Source organism: Giraffa tippelskirchi, chromosome 6, assembly GCF_054371585.1.
Source record: "Giraffa tippelskirchi isolate mGirTip1 chromosome 6, T2T-mGirTip1v1.2.pri, whole genome shotgun sequence".
Classification (NCBI taxonomy): Eukaryota; Metazoa; Chordata; class Mammalia; order Artiodactyla; family Giraffidae; genus Giraffa; species Giraffa tippelskirchi.
In genome coordinates, this window is record NC_137280.1 from 82,862,114 (window position 1) to 82,885,724 (window position 23,611).

The 23,611-nt window shown below is 53.7% G+C and overlaps 1 protein-coding gene across 2 annotated transcripts in view; it reads right to left on the reverse strand.

The window, feature by feature from the left end:
* Positions 1-1,063: 1,063 nt before the first annotated feature.
* The window catches only part of SLC25A42 (solute carrier family 25 member 42), a 41,814-nt gene continuing 19,266 nt past the window's right edge, over positions 1,064-23,611 (reverse strand). Inside the window, exons 2-8 of one of the 2 annotated variants that reach the window (XM_081496176.1) lie at positions 13,338-13,451; positions 8,575-8,680; positions 6,729-6,754; positions 5,643-5,809; positions 5,177-5,293; positions 4,542-4,693; positions 1,064-3,369 (exon numbers count right to left, since the gene is read on the reverse strand). In XM_081496176.1, coding sequence (XP_081352302.1) covers positions 3,062-3,369; positions 4,542-4,693; positions 5,177-5,293; positions 5,643-5,809; positions 6,729-6,754; positions 8,575-8,680; positions 13,338-13,418 — 957 coding nt within the window. In that variant the 5' untranslated portion in view covers positions 13,419-13,451 and the 3' untranslated portion in view covers positions 1,064-3,061. Of the gene's footprint in view, positions 3,370-4,541; positions 4,694-5,176; positions 5,294-5,642; positions 5,810-6,728; positions 6,755-8,561; positions 8,681-13,337; positions 13,452-23,611 lie in introns of both variants that reach the window. The other variant, XM_081496177.1, reaches the window with a different exon arrangement.

Sequence of the window (23,611 nt, forward strand, 5' to 3'; positions counted from 1 at the left end):
CCTACCTTGCAGTCACAAGATAGCGCCAACAACCACCCAGGGTTGGGGTTTCATCTCCTGGGCCAGTGGAAGAGGAAGGGTGCATCTCAAAGGTCTCCCTGGAAGTGGTTAGCAAACATCTTTATTGTCACAGGTCCAGATGGGGTCAAGAGCTCACCTCTGTATATTAGGGGATGCCACAATGTTGGAGGAGAGTGAGGAGGGGCTGACCTCACCCCTCAGGCTCAGGAGATGGTGTGAGAAATGGGACTGACCAGAAGTTAGGATGGATGTGGGGAGAAAATTCAGGAACCCCAGGAGCCACTACCAGGTTGTCGTGGCAACAACTCAGTAACAACCTAGCTGTTGGTCAATAAGGGATTGTTGGATCTCATCACAGGCCATCCCCCTGGGGAACACTAAACTGCTGCTAAACGCATCCTGTATTTGACAGCTACCGACCTGCAGGAAACATGCCTGGATGAATGCAGCATGCAGAGCAGCTCAGCGGACCCTCCGGGACCTAGTTTCCCTCCGTGCACTTGCACATGCGCTCACCTGGCCCCATCTCCCCCCGGCCTGCGGAGGCTCCCACTCCTGGTCTCGGGCTGGGTGGGTGCTGCAAGTCACTCTACACGATGGGCTGCAGGTGAAGGGAGTCTCAGTGGCCCCTGGGAGCCCTCTGGTGGCCTCACCCTGCCCTTGCGGACAGTGACACTCACACCAGAAGCCTCAGCCCATCACAGAGCAGACCCAGGGCTCTGGAGAAACCATGGGACTCTGGGGCAATGCTCACTGAAGCAGGTCACAGCCCATCCCAACTGATGTCCCCAAAGGGACAAGTGTGTGTACAGAGGATCTTTCGGGAAGGAGGCACTGGTAATGGGAGATGTCCCTGCAAAGGGAACAGGGAGCCAGACCTACTTTTCAAGGTAAACTCTTCGTGCAGCTTGCATTTTCTAGCAAGTCCTGACCAAATCAAGGTCGGGATTAACAATCCATACAGCAATTAGATTAGGGAGAAAAAAGGTTCTTCAACAATCTGTCTAGGGGATGAGGGTCAGAGCTGAAGAAGAGACATGGGCAGGAGAAAAAAAAATCATTTTGATTTTTATTAAATATACTCTCTTGGCACAAATCTCTAAAATATATAAACATTATATATAAACAAAATTGTCTTCATGGCATCAAAATGTAACTCCAAATCAGGCCAGGCAATCAGTGAGAAGGGTATGACTGCCGAGGGCAAAGGTCCAACTGTGTGCAGGGCTTGGTGGTGAGGGGGAGTCGGCGCTACCAAGGTGTACTTGGTTGGGAGCCACCTTGGAGAGGCGCACTGGGGCCGGTAACCCTGGGGGACCCTCCCTGCTCCTGCCCAGCCTGCAGCTCAGAGGGCACTGCCTAAACATCCATTTGGTCTCACCCACCAGGGGTAGACCCCCAGCCTGGGCACCCTCGTGTTCCCATCCCGTCTCCCTGTGAGGGGTGCCCCTGCCTCTCCTGAGCACTGGGCAAGGCTGGGAGAGAAGGTGGGTGTGACGCTTACCCAATGGGACAGCCATCACAGGCTGCTTGGGCCCCCTGGGAACACGAGTTTGGGGACAAGGCTCAGGTTGGCTGGAGGAGACATGCAGGAAGGACAGAAAGAGGGGTCTTTGCACCCAGGGGACTAAGGCAAGAAAAACGGAAACAGGACAGAATAAAAGGAGGAAAAGGAAGCCACAACTGGAAATGCATGTGTGGCAGAAACACACCCTCTCAGACTCTGTCACGCCTCATGGCTACTGAGCCCAGTGTGAAGGCTGGCCCTCTGCTTGTCCTGGTCCTGGAACCAGGCTGGACTGGCCAGGGGTTACGGTGTCTGGACCCAGGGCCAGCCAGACTGAAAAACAAAAGCAAAACTCAAACTCCAAACATCATTAGAAAACAGGTGTTTCTGAGTCCCTGTGATTCCTGGTGGGCCCCAGGGGGACTCTGTGAGACCAGCTCCCTGGGGGACCGTGACTCTTTCAAGCATCCTGCCCCCAACCCAGATGCTGTCTTGGGCTCTCACTTTAGGAGAAGCAAGGCTACCAGCTGCCTCCATGTTCTCCATTCACGGGAAATCAGACAACCCCACGGGCCTTAAATTGCCCCGTGTCCCAGCCAAGTAACTGCTCAGGTGGGGCACTCACAATGTGCCAGACACCATGGGGTCCCCCCCAGGGGCCCCCATGCCTAGGGGCAGATGGTCAGGGCCTGAGGCCCAGCTTCCATTACTGCAGCCAGTGGAGCAGGGCCGAGAGCTTCCTGGCAATCCAGGCAGATGCCTCCAGGTTGGGACTCAGACCCAAACCCATGGCGATTCCTCAAACCCTGCTGCCTGGAGGCGTGACCCTCCAGGGAACCGTACAAACTGGGTGGGAGAGGGGTAACAGAGGGGAAGACTCAACTCTGGGGCCTGGGAGCAGGAGTCTGTGATCAGGATAACACTCTTGGGAGAAGCCACAGGCTCTGGGGAGGGGCAAGTCACCTGGGAAATAGTGGTGAAGGCAGGAAAAGGCGGGGCAGGGGGGGAGGCTGCACTTGGAGCCACAACTGAGCAGAAGGCTGGTCTCATGGAGGCCGGGCCTTGGCCCCACACTCTCTGGGGCTCCCCCCACCCCCTCCTACCTCTGCCCAAGAACACAGACTCAGAACAGCAAGGGGCAGGCGAGGTCTGGCTCTGAGTCTAGTGGGGACCAGGTCCCTAGAACCAGGAGCCTGTCCATTGGCAAAGAACACACCAGGAGGCAGTGCTGGCCACTCCCCACTCTGGGTGTTCATGGTGAACCCCTCCAGGGGCAGCCCCAGCCCAGCTGAGGCCGGAAGAGGAGCGAGTGGGAAGCCCCGCCCCCCAGTCCCAACACTGCACAAGGGCCACTCCCCTCGGACCTGGGCCGCACTGAGCTCAGGCCCCCCAGGTCCCCAGCTTGTTCCACAAGGCGCATCCGTGCACCTTCTGGGTGGAACCCAGCAGATATTTGCTCCCTGGGCTCAGACACGGACGGGGTCAGTGGTCCACCGCCAACTGAAGCTCAAGCGCGGCTGACCCCACCCGCCCCTAGCTCTGCAGGTGTCGCAGCAGGATCTGCATGAGGTCGAAGGTGGTGAAGCTGATGCCCACGGCGATGGGGCCCTTGAGCCAGTTCATGCTCAGGCCCTTGTAGAGGCCGCGCACCACGCCCTCCTCCCGCACGATGGTGCGCATGGTGCGCACGATGGAGGTGCGCTGGTGGCCTGTGACGCCGGCCGTCTGCATGCGCCGCCGCACCACGTCCAGCGGGTAAGAGGCAGACTGCCCGATGAGGCCAGCGCAGGCCCCGAAAATCATGCGCTCAAAGGGGTAGGGCTGTGGGCGGCCGCTGTACTCTGCAGGGGGAAGGGTGGGAGGGGCTGTGAGGGCGATGGGAAGGGGCACCCTGGCAGCCAGAGGTGCTGGCGTCCATCCGCGCACCCCTGCATCGCGCGCTCACATGTACCCACAGTGTCACAGATGTACTTCAGGGCCCGACCAGCTCTCCTGGGCTTCCCTTCTTCCTCACCTACTGATCCCCTGTTTTTAACCAAATGTGAGATCCAAAAGATTTTTACAACTGAAAAGCATATAACCAAGTTCTATGACCCAGAACAAGCTCAGACCCAGTCACTCTTGTTTCCCATCTTGTAAAGAAAGAGAATATTACTCTGCCCCGAACCCTCTAAACTGCCCAGCCTGCCCAACAGGTGCCCCCTCTACAGGTGGTGTGAGGACCTGTGGGCTGGCGGGAGGAGGGAACAGCAAGGGATCAATAGGGGTTCTTTAAAAACACGCTGTTTTCAATTTGAAACTAGGGATTAAAAACAGGGAGACGCCCTATTCACTCAGCACACTGGCAAAACATATGGAACTCAGCAAAACATATGGAACTCAGCACCAGGAGCGGGTGAGAAGGGAGCCTGGCCCCAGTGCAGGCCTGGCCGCTGGAAGAGCGGAGGGTGGAAAAGGTAAATCAAACAATGAGGTCTCACACCCACACAAGGAGAACAGCTCCTGGATGTCAGCTGAACACAGAAAACCTACAACAGCCTCGCTGCCCCCCGACAGGGGGTCACCCTCCCCCAAAAAGGACGGATCAGAGCTGCACTACTGCAAGTGCGTGGGGCAACCACTCAGTTACTTCCTATAACCAGAAACAGCACAAAGGCAACACACAAGCCCAGGTAGAAGGGTTTGCAATGAAGGTGAAAGGTGGAACTGAGCCCTAATAGAGGCAGGGTGAGGGGAGAGGGGCTGGGGATCGGGGACCGGGGATCTCGGCTTTACCCCGACCATTTTCCTTAACAAAAAACAACTTGGAGCAAATAAGGCAGATGGTTAACACCAGATCAAAGCAAGTAGCAGGTATCCATGGGCTTCTTTGCTCTCTGTCCTCTCTTGACCCAGGCCCTGGGCCTCCGGCCTGCCCCTCCCTCCACTCGCCCCCACCCACCTCCACTGGGCTCTACCCTCCTCCAGGAGTGTGTGCCCCGTGGAGGTGCTGCCCTAGCTCCGCGGTCCTCACCTCGGTGCAGGCTCTTGAGGGTCTCATAGGTGAAGAAGCTCAGGCCGGCGTAGGGGATGACCCCCAGCAGGGTCGGAACAAATCCATGGTAGAGGGTCTTCAGCCCCTCTTCTCTTGAGATGCGGATGAAGACGTGAAAGATGTTGCTATACCTGTAGGACAGAGCGGTGCGGGGTGGGGGTGGGGGACTGCAGACCTCAACTCACTAATTCTCTCTCCTCCCACGTCAGTGGGGGCAGGCCGGGATGTTGATAGAACCACCATGCAGAAGTTCTGGCATTTGAGGGGGCCATGCATGCCCAAGGCCACAGGCCACCTTCACCACTGGGCTCTTTGCTGTGCTCAGTCCTTGGCTTTTTACTCAGATGCATTTTAAGAAGATGTTTTCGACTCAACATGGAGACTCTGGGTTTGATGGAAGCAGACTGCCACCCAAACTGAGAGACCCAGTTACTGCTCTTCTGGAAAGCTGCGGAACCCGGGGAGGTTGGGTCAACACAGCCTCAGCACAGCTTCATCTGCAGACAGAGGCCCAGACCCTATCACCAGGGGCCGGGTTGGGGGAGCCCTCCTTGGAACCCCACTAGACACAGAGGCCTCGGTGCTGGTGAAAATGTCGCCAGGGTGAGACTCACATTTCCTTTGGGGTCACAGCCATCCGTGCTCTGACCAGGTCCAGCGGGTAGGTCAGCGAGGCGGCCGTGGTTCCAGCCAGCGCGCCCGCGAGGAGGCGGGGCCAAGGGGGCAGGGCTCTGAAAGCGGGTGGGGGCAAAGGTGAGCCCCCAGGGCTCTGCGTGCCCACAGGTCTGGGGTGCGGGTAGAGATGGGGGAACCGGCGGCCGAGCTGATGGGTGGGGCGGGGGGGACTGTCTCTTGGGGGGTGCCTGCCTTTGCCCCTGCTTGTCTGAATGCGTGAAGGGCAGGCGTCTTTCCCACCTGCTCTGGGGCACAGGTCGGACCGTGGCTGTCCTGGCACGTAGGTTCGGGGAAGACGGGGGAAACGAGAGAAGTTCTGACATGGTGAACAGGTGGAAGACAGAACAGGGTGAGGTGACAGAGCTGAGAGTGCCGGGGGTTTTTGCGGGGGAGGGGTGGTCTCACTCTCCGCGGAAGCCGTAGTAGCTGCCCAGGAGGCGTTTGTACTCCTCGTGCGCGCTGAACTGGATGGCGGCGTAGGGCACCACACGCACCATGGTGGCCGAGTTACCGCGCCACAGGCTGAAGAAGCCTTCGTGGAGGTAGGTGAAGTAGAGGAGCCGGAAGGCCTCCTGGGGGGCACGCAGGGGAGAGGGGCAATGTCAGTGCCCTAGGCCTCTGACCGAGCATGGCCTTTGCGGGCAGAGCGCAGCTGCCCTCTCAGCTCGCCTTACTTTGCCCAGCCCTGCGCCTGGGAAGGGGGGTGACATCACAGACCGCCCCCACGTTCCCTGGGCTCTGCGCTGGGACCCCTACCCCTTCTCCTCCAACCCTGGGAATCATGAAGTGAGACGAGGGAAAGTGGGGCTGCAAAGCAGACTTAGCCCTACTAAGGGGGTTTTGTAGGTGTTTGGTAGTCTAGCTTTTTAAAATATTCTTTATTTTCCTTTATTAAGAAGACAACACCTGCTCTGTGGGCTTCCCAGGTGGCTCAGTGGTAAACAACCCACCTGCCAATGCAGGAGATGTGGGTTTGATCCCTGGGTGGGGAAGATCCCCTGGAGAAGGAAATGCCAACCCACTCCAGTACTCTTGCCTGAGAAATCCCATGGACAGAGAGGCCTGGCGGGCTACAGTCCATGGGTTTGCAAAGAGTTAGATACGAGTTAGTGACTAAAACAACAACAAACAACAGTAACACCTGCTCTGTGTTTAAAAATAAATCAAATATGAAACCTGTGAGTTTAGACCATCAAGTCCCCTCATCACCGCCCCAAGGACAGGTAGGTCTCCCATCAATTCCCAGGGTGGGCTGTGTCCAGGCAGACTCAGGGTGCAGACAGATGGCCTTGGCCCCAGTGCCTGGCAGGGGAGGCCTTGGTCACCCAGCAGTCCTGCAGCTGGCCTGGGGTGGGGGTTGGGGGACCAATGGGAAAAAGCCCCTTGAAAACCGTTAGCCCAACCTCTACCACCCACCTCCCCTGCCTCTGCCAGCCCAGTAGGGCAGAGGTGAAGGCCCCAGAGCCAGGGGTCCATGACCTAGCGGCTCACCTTGGCAGAAAATCTTTTTGAGGACACTGGAAAAAAAAAACAAAAAACAGAGATTGTTGGATATGAAGGATGGGACCCACCCCCCACTCCAGTCTGCATGACCCCCACCACAGGGGTCTAGTTTGAGCATGGGGACTGAGGGCCTCCCCTGGAAATACCTCCCTCAACCCCTATAAGGGCCGAGGTGGGGACATCCCCAGCAAAGTCACCCCCTCCTCACCACCCCCACACCCAGGCCACTCTGCACACCAACTTCTCCCCTTGTTCAGGAAGAGGAGCCCAGCTGCCACTGACCCCCCAGGACAGTGAGGGCCTGTGGAAGGACGCACCTCTCTGGGCGGGGGGGTCGACACCCAGCAGTCTCCACCCAGCTGAACTTCATCTCCCCCAAGTCCCTTTGAGGGGAGGCATGCCAGCCACCAGCCGTGCGGGGGCCAGCTAAGGGGCTCCAGCTCCCTCAGCAAGGGGGCGTCTGCCCTCTCTTCCCCATGACCTGGCACAGGCAGCCCTAATTCCCACTCTCCTGCCCTCTGGGGCTGCCTGGCCCACCTCCCTCCCCATAGTGAGCTGCACCAAGGTGGCCAGGAGGACCCAGAAACACAAGTCACGAGGGGGGGTCTCAGCCTGGCAGCACCCCCAACGATGCACTTCCCAAGCATCTGCTGCCTTCCCAGCACAGCCCTGCACTCCTATCTGTGTGGACATATGCACAGCTCCTGCCTTCGGAATTAAACTCAGCTCCCGGTGTGGCGCTACGCTGAGAATTTCTTCCAGGAACAGCTCAGCTGATGGAGGAGGTGTGTCCTCAACCACACGCCTGCCCCTTCCCACATCAGCTCACTCCTCTCCCTCCTCCTGAGGCCGGAGGTTGATATCAACAGTCCTGTTATATGACAAGGAAATTGAGGCCCAGAGAGGTGAGGGACCAGCCTGAGCAAGTGGGAGGGGCCTGGCTCGAGTCTGCAGTTACTTCCTCCCAAACAGCTGAAGGGCAGGGGTCCCAGGTTATGACCCCACCCCCCTGCCCAGCACTACGCAGTCACTAGCCACCATGTATGGGACACAAAGTCCTCATCTTCAGGGGACCCGGTGCCTACTAAACCCTAAGGAGGGAGGGAGCTGGGTTCTTGAACTGTGTCTTCCCAAAGAAATGTCCATGTATGTTCTCACTCTCAGTGCCCATGAATGAGGCCTTAACTGGAAACAGGCTCTTTGCAGGTGTAATTAAATGGAGGTCATGCTAGAGTAGGGTGATCCAATGGCGTGGGTCCTTACAAGAGGAGAGGATCCAGACATACAGACTGGGGGATGGGGTGCAGTCACAAGCCAAGGATGCCTGGAGTCATCAGAAGCTGGAAGAGGCAAGGAAGGGTCCTTCCTCAGGGCCCCAGGAAGAGCTAACCCTACGGACCCCTTGAATGTGGACTTTTGGCCTCCAGAAAATGAGAATAAATTCCCGCAGGTCTAAGCCACCTGGTTTCTGGTCCTTTGTGACACCGGTCCTAAACACTAACAGACTTTCTAAGTGGATTCTAAAGAGGCATTTCAAGGGCTTCCCTGCTGGTCCAGTGTCTAAGAAGAGTCTGCATCTCCAATGCAGGGGGCCCAGGTTCGATTTCTGGTCGGAGAGGTAGATCCCATGTGCTACAGTAAAGAGCCTGCTGCAATGAGGATTGAAGAGCCCATGTGCCACAACTGAGACCGGGCACAGCCAGTAAATGAATTTTTTTAAAAAAGAGACATTTTAGAAACCACTTGGCAGTGCAGTTTGGGGGATCTTAGAGGAGGAAGGTGGCCGCCTGGCAGCCTCTCTCTCACAGGTGGTAGGGGCACAGGCAGCGTTTACCTTGGAAGATGATTTTGGTTCGGTCCAGGGGAGCTACAGCTGTTTTGGCAAGAGCACCAGCCAGTGCCCCAGACAGAAGGGAGCTGAGAACCTTCCTGTGATCACTCTGCAAGAAAACACACGAACACAGTCTGTCATCAGAGAGGGAGAGGAGGCATCTGCTCTGCTTGAAAGTTTCCAGGAGAAAGGCTTTTCTTCCCCGCCTGGCCCAGGGCGGCCAGACATATGGTAGCCAGGGTGACACTGCCCTGCTGGGCCCTGGGCAGGCTGCGGCACCGGCCACGGAGCCTGGGGGGACACAGTGAGAGCCTCCTGGGCCACAGGGAGCATCCGCGTGAGAGGTCACACGCTGGCTGGGGTGTCGCGCGTGGTTCTAAGTTCTCAGAGATGGCCTACAATAGGACTGACTCCAAACGTAAGAGTCGCCCTTGACCTGTCCTGCTTTCAAGCCTTGGTCCCACCCACTGCCCATGTGCGAGGGACTCTTGAGCTTCAGGGTTTCAGGGCAAAGGCTCCTTGTGGTCTGGGGAGGGGGTGGTGGGTACCAGGCAAGCAGACCCTGACTCTGCTCAGCGCGTCCTCTTTCCACAACTTTCTATCAGGGCTTCCAGGCCACTGTCTGTGGCTCTTCATCCCGCTAAGCCAAAGGTGATGGGGACAGGCATGGCTGACTTGCACTTCGTGCTCCTGTGGCCAGTCTCAAAGTCAGTGCCTTCCCGAGTCTTCCTGTGGCTCCCTGAGCCCTGGCTCAAACAGCCCTCCTTCCCTTGAGGCCCACGGAGCCCTGAATCGCAGCCCAAGAAGCCGTCTGCTCATGAGGCTGGAGTCTCCCTTCCCAGCTCACCCCCACCCACGATGACTCAGGCATAGAGCTCTCCAGGAGCTCTGTGCAGGACACCCCACCCCGTCCTCACTCTGCAGCGAACAAGGAAGTGAGGAGCAGGGGGCTCAGCGATTCTGGGAATCTGTGACATCCACTCGACCCAGGTGCCCTCAGGAGCCTAGAGTCACAGTGTGGGGCAGGGGTATGTACGAGCCACCACCACTCCTCTCACAGGGCTCCCAGTCGACAGAGGGAGCCAGACATGAACGAACTCTTCAGATAAATGTGTGCAGAATCAGCAGTCTGGGAGGAGCTGTGGGGAGGGGGCTTGGAGTTCCAGGAGAATGTGGGGTAAGGGGCCAAGGTTGTATGAAGGCATACCTAAAGGCAGGGTGTGGGTGTACCTGCGAGACTGTGTGTGTGTGTGTGTGTGTGTGTGTGTGTGTGTGTGTGTGTGTGTGTGTGTGTGTGTGAGACACTAATCAAGGGGGAGGAACTGAACACTCAGAGGCCCCAGTGAGAAGGAGCAGGGGGCCCTGGGGGACCACAAGGAGGGCAGGGCGGCTGACACAGGGAAAGGGAGGGGGCACAGGGAAGAGAGACGAGAGGAAAGGTAGGTGAGGCTGGACACCACAGAGCCTGACAAGGAGGTTGACCTTGGCCTCCAGAGAAATGGAGAAGTGTGCAAGGTGATCAGGTTATCTTAACTGGAACCAGAAAAGAGGCAGCTCCTGTGAAACCCAAGGTTGAGATGGCAGAGGCTGAGACCAGAGGAGGCTGCGAGAGGGGAGTAAGGAGGGGGAATTTGAGGGGTTTGACTGGCAGTCTGGGTTCCTGAGTGGGCATGGTGGAGTCCAGGGCGATGACCCAGGGCTGCTCAGCTCTGTAGGTGGCTCAGGGGGAAGGCTGGATCTGCCACACTCCTGGCCTGAGTCTGCCCGCAATGACTGGAGGGCCCCTCTGCTCCCTGGCTCCTTAACTCTGACACAGTCAAGTGCTGACTTCTGGCCCAGACCCCAGATCGTGTCCCAAGTGAGTGTCCCCAGGGCCCTGTGCCCCTCGACCTGGCCCCTCCCCTTAATGTTCCTGGTGCCCCCCCACCAACTCAGCCCACCTCTCCCTTAAAGAACAAATCCCCACAGCAGTGTTTTCCTGAGTCAGCTTCTGAGGCTGAGCTTTACCATACGGTTCCATCTTTTTGCTTCACAGAGACCTGTCACGGGGGACCCCTGCCTTTTCTGGGTTACACAGCAAGGTTCTGGACATCTGGCTTTCAGGGACGTGGACATCAGATGCCAGAAGGCTCAGCGGTATTTCTGGCACCAGCTTTGAGGCCCATCTGCCCCTCTGCTTTGGTCTCTTCTCTGTGAATCCATGTGGTGACTGCTGGCCTCAAGCCTCTGTGAGCACAGGGGATGCCCTGCGGCCTGCCCACGGGCCCTGTGAGCACTAGAGGCAGAGCCCAGGTGTCCCCTCCATCTCCTCCAGCAGGGCACTTCCTGGGAAACCTGCAGTGCTCATCATCACCAGGCCAGTGCTGCATGTGCAAGGATACACGTCCATAAACCCTAACCCTTGGTTGGTGCTCTGAAGACACACGGTGAGCCCACTGCACACCCTCAGTGCAGGAGGCGGCTGCTGCCTTCCGCTGACACTCCCGGGGACTCTTAAATGACACAGCTGGCTTATCCTTTAAAGATAAGTGTTAGCTGCTCAGTCGTGTCCGATTCTTTGCCACCCCATGGACTGTACCCCGCTAGGCTCCTCTGTCTGTGGGATTCTCCAGGCAAGAATACTGGAATGAGTTGCCATTTCCTCCTCCAGGGGATCTTCCCGACCCAGGGATCGAACCTGGGTCTCCTCCACTGCAGGCAGATTCTTCACCATCTAAGCCACCAGGGAAGCCACCATGGTTGGCAAAGGCATCACCAAATGGTCAAAGTCTCCACGACTATCATGAGTTGTTGTTGTTCAGTCTCTAAGTCATGACCAACTCTTTGCGACCCCATGCACCGCAGCATACCAGTCTTCCCTGTCCTTCACTGTCTCCCAGACTTTGTACAAATGTGTGTCCGTTGAGTCAGTGATGCTATCTAATCATTTTATCCTCCACCGCCCCCTTCTCCTCTTGCCCTCAGTTTTTCCCAGCATCAGAGTCTTTTCCAATGAGTCAGTTCTTTGGATCAGGTGGCCAAAGTACTACAGACTCAGCTTCAGCATCAGTCCTTCCAATGAACATTCGGGGTTGATCTCCTTTAGGACTGACTGATTGGATCTCCTTGCAGTCCAAGGGACTCTCAAGACTCTACTGCAGCACCACAGTTCGAAAGCATCAATTCTTTGGCGCTCAGCTTTCTTTATGGTCCAATTCTCACATCTGTACATGACTACTGGAAAAATCAGAGCTTTGACTAGACAGACCTTTCTTGGCAAAGTGATGTCTCTGATTTTTAATATGCTGTCTAGGTTTGTCATAGCTTTGCTTCCAAGGAGCAAGCATCACTGTCCTCAGTGATTTTGGAGCCCAAGAAAATAAAATCTGTCACTGCTTCTGCTTTTTCCCCTTCTATTTGCCATGAAATGATGAGACCAAATGCCATGATCTTGGTTTTTTGAATGTTGAGTTTCAAATCAGATTTTTTTACTCTCCTCTTTCACTTTCAAGAGGCTCTTTAGTTCTTCTTCACTTTCTGCCATAAGGGTGGTGTCATCTGCATATCTGAGGTTATTGCTATTTCTCCCGGCAATCTTGATTCCAGCTTGTGATTCATCCAGCCCAGCATTTTGCATGATGTACTCTGCATATAAATTAAATAAAGACGGTGACAACATACAGCCCTGTTGTACTCCTTTCCCAATTTTGAACCAGTCTGTTGTTTCATATCCAGTTCTAACTTCTCATCATTGGAGAGATCCTTGCAAATGAAGAATGAGGCAGGCAGCCTGATGGAGAGAAAATAGGTGATTCCACAGACAGGATCCACACGAGCAGCGAAACCACGGGAAGATGCCTGGCTCTTTCACTCTCACACTGTAGAGTGAGCTCCCTGCACTGGGTTAGCCAAGCAGGCAAGACTGATGTGGGTTGCGCCAGCTAGCAGGGAGGAAAACTGCTGCTGCATGTGTCCTAGTGCATGCTGGGCATGGGGGCCTTTGCTGGGCAAGTCCGCTTGGCGGGATCCATCTGGGCCAGTGGAGGGAGGGCCACGTCTCCCTCATATGCTGCTGCAAAGTTCACTAAACTGTGAGGGATGGGTGCCTGCTCTGGGGCTCACCCCTCTGTCAACCAGCATGGTGACGGTCGTCCCAAGCACCAGGCCTCTTGTCCACCTGGTGCTCCACGGAGCAGCCTGGAACCTGGGGAAAGGTCAGGAGGGCCAGAGGTTGATGGTGCCTCAGCCTTTGAGCCTGTGGACTTTGAGAACTGCCTGCAGGCACCGGAGCCAGCCTGGCAGTGAAGGTGGATTAGTCTGTGCTCAAAGTTCCAGTGGGAGAACTTCTCCTGGCTTCTGTGATGAACAAGCATGGGCCTGATCCAATTTCTTTATGAGGGAATAAACCTTTTGTCTTCAACTGAAGGGCGTCACTGGGGATGAACTTTAGAGCTGAGGGTAAACTCCTCCCTGGAGTGAGGAGCTGCCCTCAGCCCACCCCACCTTTGGCTAATTCCTCTGTGTTGGCAAATCTGAGTCAGAAGAGGGACCCCAGGACACCTTTGACATCTCCGCCAAATGTGGGCAAGGTTTTGACTTCTTGCCAAGTGGTGGGGCGGCTGGATCCACAGCTCAGACAGGGCTATAAAAACGGAGTAGGAGGTGGCCTGCATCACACCCCCTCCCACAACCCCCGCCCTCGGTGTGGGAGGGGGTGATTTATAATGGGGGGCGAGCACAGAAGAGAGAGCTGGTAAGCACGCCCATGGAAGGGCAGGGGTACTTGCCTTTGAAGAGACATGGGCGGGCAGGACGGGCTCGGCATCGTCACGCAAACGCACCACGCCTTCCTTCACACCATTACCCATTCCAGGCCTGCTCAGGACGGCGGAGACTCAGTCCTGGGGAGCAAAATGGGGCGCGGTGAGAAGGCAGCCTCCTCCACCAGCCCAGGGCCTGTGATTCATCCTCAATGACCCGATGCCAGCACTGCCGCAGAGGCACGCTTCGCCTAACCTGACTTCAGTCTCCCTGCAGGATAAAGACACCAGAACCTGCATCTGGATGCCAGAGTTCCCTGCCCTGACTGCTTAATCATTTACAAGAGCACTTCCCATCAGCTCTTTGATTTCGTCGTCACAAACAGGTCTCTGAGTCCTCTGTTGTTTTTCAACCTGATACCAACCGCCTAGATTGGCTCAGAGAGGTTAAGCTGCCAGCCAGGTCAGACAGCAGGAGGCGGGGTGTGATGGGCTCTAGACCGTGGAGGCTGGAGGTCTCCACCTGCCCTGGAACCCAACCCACTTTGGGGTTATGCCAGCTTGGACTTGAGATTCCGTTCTCAGAAATACTTTTAGAAAATTAACCTTTGGGCTTCCCTAGTAGTTCAGTGGTTAAGAATCCACCTGCCAATGCAAGGGACATGGGTTTGATCCCTCCCTGGTCGGGGAAGCTCCCACATGCCATGGAACAACTAAGCCTGTGCCCCACAACTGCTGAAGCCCTTGTGCCCAGAGCCCGAGCTCCACGACAAGAGAAGCAACCTCAGTGAGAGGCCCACATACCGCAACGAAGAGCAGCTCCGGCTTGCTGCAACTAGAAAGCCCGCTCACAGCAACAGAGACCCAGTGCAGCCAAAAATAAGCAAATAATCTTCGTCCTCCTGTGTGGCTGCCTGCCCTTTATGGCCAAGCTTATAGTAAGTGTCCTAATACTCGAGGATTTCTCCCTGGAAACCTGTAAGCAGATCAGTTAGGGAATCCCTGGAGAAAGAGAACCAGCAATGGCTCTCTTGACAAAAGAGACACATTTTGGCCTAAGCCATTGTGTGATCCAAGCCTGGAGGTAATGACTGCCCTTGAACAGGTCTCAGAAATTAATGATCTTAAGGGAACAAAGGAAGGAGGGAACAGAGAAAAGTCAGTCAAATAGTAGTGCAGTAATAAGGCAGAGTCCTAGTTCCTCCTCAAAGGATATGCTGCTGCTGCTAAGTCACTTCAGTCGTGTCCGACTCTGTGCCACCCCATAGACGGCAGCCCACCAGGCTCTGCCGTCCCTGGGATTCTCCAGGCAAGAATACTGGAGTGGGTTGCCATTTCCTTCTCCAGTGCATGAAAGGGAAAAGTGAAAGTGAAGTCGCTCAGTCGTGTCCGACTCTTAGCAACCCCATGGACTGCAGCCCACCAGGCTCCTCCATCTGTGGGATTTTCCAGGCAAGAGTACTGGATATACATAATAATAAATATATCTTTGAGTTCTGTGGGAACTAAGGCCCCCAAGCAGGTGGAGGGTGGAATGATGTTGATCCTCCTGACTTCAATCAACTAAAGCTTGGACTCTGGACCTTTGCCCCAGTTCTATGCTGAATTCTCCTCTGCTCAAGTCCCTTCATGAATACTCATGGACCCTAACCTTAAAACTTCCCCAGTTTTGCTGTTCAGGGAGATGTTGCTTTGGAAAAGGTCCCTTGTATTTCCCTTAACCTGCTGCAGGTAATAAATCCTTCCTTCTCCCCATCTTTGGCTTGGTTGTGTCTATTGGCTTAACATTCGCGAAGAGGCAAATCCAGTCTTCAGGTTAACACAGGTTTGTGTCCAAATTTCCTCCTATAAAAGAATGTTTTTTCCTCTTTGTAAGGACGCCCAGTCCTAATGGATAAGAGTCCACCCTAACAACCTCAAGTAATAAATCCTTCCTTCTCCCCATCTTTGGACTTGGTTGTGTCTATTCACTCGACATCCACCAAGAGATGAACCCACTGTTTTGGTAACAAACCTACCTTTAACCTCCCAGAGGAAGCGCACTCAAAACTTAGCCAACCACAGGGAAAGGACCAGGAGGAAAAATGTACAATATGAAGGACTGGTATCACCAAGATGCCACTGGGCACTGGTGTGCTTGGAGGTCTCAGTTCCCATGCTTTAAAATCACCCAATGAACCAACAGGCTTCCTTGGGACTTCCCTGGTGATCCAGTGGTTAAGAATCCGTCTTCCAATGCAGGGGACGTGGGTCCGATCCTTGGTGGGAGAACTAAGATCCTACATGCCACAGGGTAGCTGGAACCCGAGCCAAAAATAAAAATAAATATTTAAAAAAATATTATGCTTTCCTGTGCCCAGTCATGTGTCACCCATAGACTGTAGTTTGCCAGGCTCTTTTGTCCATCCCGGCAGGAATACTGGAATGGGTTGCCACTTCCTCCTCTAGGGGATCTTCCTGATCCAGGGATTGAACCCGTGTCTCCTGTGGCTCCTATGTTGGCAGGCAGATTCTTTAGCACTGAGCCACCTGGGAGGCCCTATGCTTTCCTGTAAATGATGCGAATGAGGAAGATACCCCCTGAGCCAGCCGTGGAAGCCCCTCCTGCCCTGTGGGTCCTCCTGAGCACCCGCTGGTATGGGACATCCCAGGAAGCACAAGCAGGATTCTGTTGCAAGTGGCTTCTGCTGCTGTTTCCTACCTAAAACAGTCCCTGACTCGAGGAGGAAGGGCTGCTTCTAAGACAGGCCCAGAAACTTAAGGATGAGCCTGGACCACCCTGAGGTGCCAGGCAGGAGCCACAGCCAATGGTGCTATGACAACGGGACACAAAGGCAAATCAAGGAGCTCCCAGTGGCCAAAGCAGGAACACTGTGAGCAACAAAATCAATAAAGCAGTGTTGGATTATTATTATTATTTTGGCTGCACCACAGCATGCTGGTGGAGAAGGCAATGGCACCCCACTCCAGTACTCTTGCCTGGAAAATCCCAAGGACGGCGGAGCCTGGTGGGCTGCCGTCTATGGGGTCACACAGAGTCGGACACGACTGAAGCGACTTAGCAGCAGCAGCAGCAGCATGCTGGATCTTAGTTTCCCAACCAGGGATGGAACCCACACCCCCTGTAGCGCAAGTGTGGAATTTTAACCATTGGACCACCAGGGAAGTCCCAGCAGTGCTGGATTATAACTCGAAGTGCAAAATATATACCCACAAGTCCATACGGACATAAATAAATGATTGAGTAAATACAGGAGGAGGAAGAGACAGATCTCCCAGGGTGAAGAGTCCCAAGCAACTGACACAGACGCTCAGCCCTGGAAGAAGGGAAGCATAAGCATGACCCCTGAGGTGTGGGCCGTGGGCGGTGACTTGCTTTCAAAGGCACAGCACAGAAAGTGAAGGAGAGTCACTCTAGTGAAGGCAGCTGCCAGAAAACCGCCTCAGCCAGGTGATCGAGGTCAACACCACAGTGGTAAGTCATGTTCACAGCGCATGCCCTGGACACCTGTGTGATGAAAAAGGCACCTGCCTCCAAAGCCCAACCTAACCATGAGAAAATCATCAGACAAATCCCAACCAAGGGCCATCCTACAGAACACCAGACCAGTTCTCCTCCAACCTGTTACAGTCATCAAAACCAAGAGAGTCTGAGAAACTCTCTCAGCCCAGAGAAGCCTAAAGAGAAGTGATGGTGATGACTAAATGTAATGTGAGGATCTTGGGATAGAAAAAGGACATGAGCAAAACACTAAGGAAATATGAATAAACAATGGACTTTAGTTAATCATAACGTGTCATGGACATCCCTGGTTGTCCAGTGGTAAAGAATCCACTTGCCGATGCAAAGGACATGGGTTTGATCCCTGGTCCAGGCACATTGCACAGGCCTGGGGGCAACTCAGCCCATGCATCACAGCTACTGAGCCTGAGCTCTAGAACCCAAGAGCCACAACCACTGAAGCTCTTGTGCCCTAGAGCCTTTGCTCTGCAATAAGTGAAGCCAGGACAATGAGAAGCCCATGTACCTCAATTAGAGAGTAGCCCCCCCCCCAGCAAAAAATTAATCACTTTAAAAATAATAATATATTGGTATTTGTTCATTAGTTGTGACAAATGTAACATACTAACAGAAGATGTTATTAATACAGGAAACTGAGAGTGTGCAGTGGGGGGGACTCTGAATTACTTTTGCAACTTTTCTGTAAATCTAAAACTGCTTACAAACAAACAAAGAGAAACCAGGCTCGAGGGATTTTTCTCAGCCAGTTGCTGGGCTATCCGTCTGTGGGGTGCACTGCGACTGTATCACGCCCCACGTGTCTGGCTGACGCTCAGCACCACTGCCAGAACTCTGGGGGACTGTCTTCACGTCTGGGTGCCTGCATGTGAACAATGCAACCTTTCTTTCTTTCTATATTTATTTATTTGGCTGCTTTGCTCTTAGCTGTGGCACCAGGATCTTTCCTTGCAGTGCACAGGCTTAGTTGCACCTCAGCAGCTCCCCGACCAGGAATCAAAGCCACGTCCCCTGCATTGCAAGACAGATTCTTAACCACTGGACCACAAGGGAAGTTCCTATTTTTTTCTTTTTCCTGTACTGCTCGACAGGTAGGATCTTAGTTCCCCGATCTGGGATCGAACCTGTGCTCCCGTCAGTGGAAGTGCGGAGTTGTAACCACTGGACTGTCAGGGAGGGCCCGAGGCAGCCTTTCTTAGGGCCGGGTCAGGCATGGTGCATCTGGACACGTTCTGATAAATTGCCCTCTTGAAAAAGGATCCAGCCCTTTGGTCTCCGCCTCATATAGTCTAGAGTCTGACGACTTGTCTTCTTGCCTCCCTCTGACTCCTGCTCCAGGCTCCCCAGGAGGAAAGAGAGTTCCCCAGGCAGGTGGTTCAAGCTCAGCCCCAGGTTCGCCCGTGTTGCCCTCTGAACCATTCTTCACCCTGTGGCCCGGGCCAGGGGCCTGTCCTGGGAACTCTGCAGACCCAAGACAGGTCCTCGGCACGGTGGACACAGACAGAAGCAGAGTCACTGCACAAATCAGTGAAGACCTACAAGAGCATGTCACATGTCATTGCTGGTGACAGAGTGCCAAGGCCAAGACACAGGAAGGGACCTGCAGGGGGCTGAATGGTGCCCTGACTGCCCCGCCTCCCCCGCCTCCCCCAGACCTGTCTGTCCCCCTGGAATCTGTGAACAGGGCATTATTTGAAAAAAAGCCCTTGCAGATGTCATTAAGGTAAGGATCTGGAGATCCTTACCCTGGATGAGGCTGGGACCTCAAATCAAGGACAAATCAAATCTCTTATCTCTGATAAGAGACAGAGAAACAGACGCAGGCAGGGAGGCCCTGTGAAGACAGAGGCGGGCATTAGGATGACACACTCAAGCCACAGGCCAAGAAACACCTGCAGTGTAAAAGCTGGAAGAGACAAAGCAGAATCTCCTAGAGCCTGAGGAGCGGCTCTACAGGAGAGTTAATTTGGGCCTTCTGATCCACAGAACTGTGAAAGAGTAAATTCTTGTTGCCCTAAGTCAGTTTGTGCTGATTTGTCACAGGGGTCAAAGGAAACTAAGACGCTTTTTGGAGGAGAATGTGGGGTGCCCCAGGCTCCCTAACTCTGAGCAGAAGGGGCAGCCAGAGTTTGCAAACTGCTCCTGTCAGGGCCTGATGCCTCCAGGAAACTCCCCAGGATTGCAGGGCGGAAAGAAGGAGATTCCTTCCGCAGGGCAGTGGTGGGGGTGGTCTCAAGATTTTGCCTCTCAGGCTAAATGCTGATTTTCTAGCCTTTGCCCTTTCCAAAAACAAACTCAAGACAAAGGCAAAGAAATAACCAGGTCACGGGGAAGGAAATCCATGGGGTCGCAGAGTCGGACACAACTGAGCGACTGAACTGAACTGAACTGGGAAGGAAAAAAAACACTTAAAAATATGACAGAGGGACTTCTCTGGTGGTCTCATGGCTAAGACTCCATGTTCCCAATGCAGGGGCCCTGAGTTCCACCCCTGGTCAGTGAACTAGGTCCCACAGGCCTCAACTAAGGGCTTGCCTGCTGCAACTAAAGAAAGGTCCTGCATGCCTCAACTAAGACCCAGTACAGCCAAATAAATACCTAAGTGACAGGTACCAGACTGCACTCGTAAGGAGAAAAGCAGGTTTAAAACCCTTGTGGGGGCTGCCGGCATGTGTCGGGACAGTAACTTAACTGGTGGCTGAGCGGGCAGAGAGGCAGGCTGTGGGCAGCTCCTCCCAGCAAATGTCTTAGAATGTGTGCCTTAGAATGCAGAGCCTCATGGGCCAGGAAGGCCATGACCAGGCGCTGGCATGACCTGAAGGTATGGCAGTCCGGATGGGAAGCTGTGGGAGAGAGAAGGGAGGTGGGGACAGGGAGAATGTATGGCCTCAGCCCTCATAGGAGGACGCCAACCCGGCCTGAGCCTAGGTGGGAGGCTGTCCAGATGCGAAGACCGGAAACAGATTGTGTGTTTACAAAGTGCTGTCAGCAGTGAGGAGGACTCTCAGACACGGGAGGGGACGGGGAGGCGGGGAGCCTGACCGCAGGTACACAGACTTCCCAGCAGTCGCATTTCACTGCCCCCCACTCACCGCTTCATGAATGGCAGAGTGAGGACACATCCGACACACCCACAGTGCCCTTCCCTGGTCAGACCCCTCCCCCTGCACTCAGGGACCCCCTCCCTGCTTCCTCCTGGCTTCTTTCCCCCAAACCGCTGTATGATTCTGAGTTTACCCCTCAACCTGCCCCAAGAAGCCCCCTCACTGACTTAGGGCTCCCACTTCCCACACTGCTCCCATACTCAGGACAGCCATCAGGCTCCCTCCACCACCAGGGTAGGTTCACTGAGGCTGGGACTTCTTCGCAGCTGCTGAGCCCACATGCCTGGAGCCCGTGCTCTGCAACCAGAGAAGCCACTGCAGTGAGAAGCCTGTGCACTATAACGAAGGGTAACTTACTCACTGTAACTAGAGAAAGCCCGTGCAAAGCAACAAAGACCCAGCACAACCAAGATAAATAAATTAAATTAAAAAAATCTTTTCTCATACATTTGTTAGCTGACCAGTTATTTAAGAAATCTTTGTCACTGTAACCTACATTCAGAAATGTGTTTTGTATCATATATTCACTTATACTCAGACATTTCTGCTTCTATGCCTTAACTGCAACACGAGTTTCAGGAAGGAATAGGTAGTCCTTTTTTAAATTTGTATTTATTTAAGAATATTTTTGGCTGTGCCACACAACATATGGGAGCTTAACTCCCCAATCAGGGATCAAACCCGAGCCCCCTGCAGTGGAAGCGTGGATTCTTAACCGCTGACCCGCCGGGAACGTCCCATAGGTAGCCCTGGGCTTCCCCGGTGGCTCGTGGTAAAGAGTCCACCTGCCAATGCAAGAGATATGGGTTTGATCCCTGGTTTGAGAAGACTCCATGTGCCATGGAGCAACTAAACCTGTGAGCCACAATATTGAGCCTGTGCCCTGGAGCTTGGGAGCCACGACTACTGAGCCCACACGCCTCAACGACTGAAGCCCGTGTGCCCTAGAGCCCGAGCTTCACAAGAGAAGCCACCGCAGTGAGAAGCCTGCACACCACCACTAGAGAGAAGCCCCCCGTTTGCCGCAACTCGAGAAAAGTCTGAGCAGCAATGAAGAAGACCCAGCATGGCCAAAAAAATAATAATAATAAAAATAAAACTAAAAAAAAAATTTTTTTTAATGCAATTCACTCTGCCATCTCCCCCTCCCTCCCCTCTACTTAATTTCAATAAAGCTAACCACAACCAACTATGCTGACTTCATGAATAAAAGGTCTCAAGCAGCAGACTGAAGGAACATTGTTACAAGCTGTGGGTTGGGAGATGGTCATTTCTTCCTATCTTATGCATTTTATATTATATATTAATACATGTGTATATGGCAGCCCGATCTAGTACTCCTGCCTGGAAAATCCTATGGACAGAGGAACCGGGCGGGCTACAGTCCATGGGGTCACAAGAGTCAGAAATAACTTAGCAACTAAACCATACATACACATTTTAAGCTCTAACCTCAGACATAAACCCAAATTTCTTTCTAGGGTAGTGATACAAAATAAGCTTTAGGTGAATTAAGTTAGAAAAGAAAACTGTGAAGTGAATCCTGGAACAGGAGGTGCAGCTTTCATAACTGGGAGAGGAGGTCCCTAGGGATCTCAGAGGCACCAGGCCCACGAGTCAGCCTTGTGTCTCCCATCACAGCAGGGAGATGCTCTCTGTGGTCCAGCAGCTCCAGGGGAGAAACCAAGACACGGTCCTGGGGTCAAGGGCGAGGGTAAGATTGGGGCAGCCACTTGCTCAGAGTGACAGATTTGCTCCCTGACAAGCAAATACACTTCCGGCCCAGACGGAATCACAGAAGCATCTTTTGGGAGGGGAGCAGAGAGAGACCTTTGGTTCGCTTCAAAGCCCACACAACTTTCTCAAAATCCAAGTTTCTCACAAGGTCAAAAATGTATTTATATAAAATATCTGTGGTGGGGAGAGGGTGTAGAACATTAGATTAGGCCAGCTGGAAATGTTGGCTCCTAAAAACCGATCTTTCCAAAAAGAGGGAAGGGAGCTCAGAGCTCTGGCCCCCAGGGTCCCCCCAGGGCCCTCAGCGGTACACACTCTCTGCGGCCATGCCTCTCTCTGGGTTTCTCTGTTGGAATGTCTCACCTCCTGTGACACTGCGTGTCTGCTCACGACCGCCCGGATCTCATGGACCAGAGGGACACACATTCCCACTCCTTATGCTGGTGACACTGTCTCTCCGCGGGTCTCTGTGCTCAGCTCAGTCTCAAGTTCTGGATGTCCATTCACGGGGAGACCAGTGCTCACCCTCAGTGCTCCAGCCTCCTCTTGAAGTTCATGAACATCCCACGACCTACGGGAGCTCTCTGGCCAGAGGTTATTTCTGTTAATATTTACCATGAACGACACCCTGGCAGTCACTCTGCTGAGCTCACTGCCCTGTGGCCCTCCTTCCAGGAGAGAATATGCTTTAAAGTTTAAGTGCACATTCCTCAATTCAGAGGGGAAGTCGAGCAAACTCTAAAGTGAGGCGCTGGCTTGGTTTTAGGTGGTGCAGGCAGACTAGGCTCCCATGAAGAACACCGTGCAGGCAATGGGATTTAGGTGAGGGTTTCTTTGGGGGGGGGGGGAAGGGGCAGGAGGGGATCTGAGATCCTCCTTAAAAATATCTTCAGCACAAGAAAAAAACAATTTGTAACTATGCATGATGACATATACTTAACTTACTGTGGTGCTTATTTTGCAATCTACACAAATATTGAGTCATTATATTGTAAACCTGAAACTAATATACAGTCAGCCCTCTGTATCCACAGGATCTGCATCTATGGATTCAACCAACTGAGGACTGAAAACAATTAAAAAAAAAAGGAAATCAAGAAAGAAAGAAAGAAAGAAAGAAAATAGAAAGTTCCAAAAAAGCAAAACTTGAATTTGCTGTGCACCAGGGCTTCCCAGGTGGCTCAGTGGTAAAGAATCCGTCTGCAGTGCAGGAGATGAGGGTTCAATCCCTGGGTCGGGAAAATCCCCTGGAGAAGGAAATGGCAACCCACTCCAGTATTCCTGCCTGCAGAATTCCATGGACAGAGGAGTCTGGCTGGCTACAGTCCAAGGCAACTATTTATATAACACATTGTATTAGGTATTGTAAGTAACCTAGAGATGATTTAGGGCTCCCCTGGTAGCTCAGATGGTAAAGAATCCACCTGCAATGCAGGAGACCTAGGTTCGACCCCTGGGTTGGGAAGATCCCCTGGAGGAGGGCATGACAACTCATTCCAGTATCCTTACCTGGAGAATCCCCATGGACAGAGGAGCCTGGTGGGCTACAGTCCATGGGGTCGCAAAGAGTCAGACACGATTGAGCAACTAAACACAGCACAGAGATGATTTAAAGTAGACTGGAGGGTGTTATATGCAAATACTACACCATTTTATAATAAGGGACTTGAGCACCCCCAGATTTTTATATCTGAGGGGGATTCTGGAACCAATCCCCTAAGGATAACAACGTGGGTGCTAAGTCGCTCCAGTTATATCCGACTCTTTGTGACCCTATGGACTGTAGCCCATCAGGCTCCTCCGTCCATGGGATTCTCCAGGCAAAAATACTGGAGCAGGTTGCCATTTCCTCCTCCAAGGGATCTTCCTGAGCCACAGATCGAACCTGCATCTCTTACATCTCCTGAGTTGGCAGGCAGGTTCTTTATCACTAGCACCAC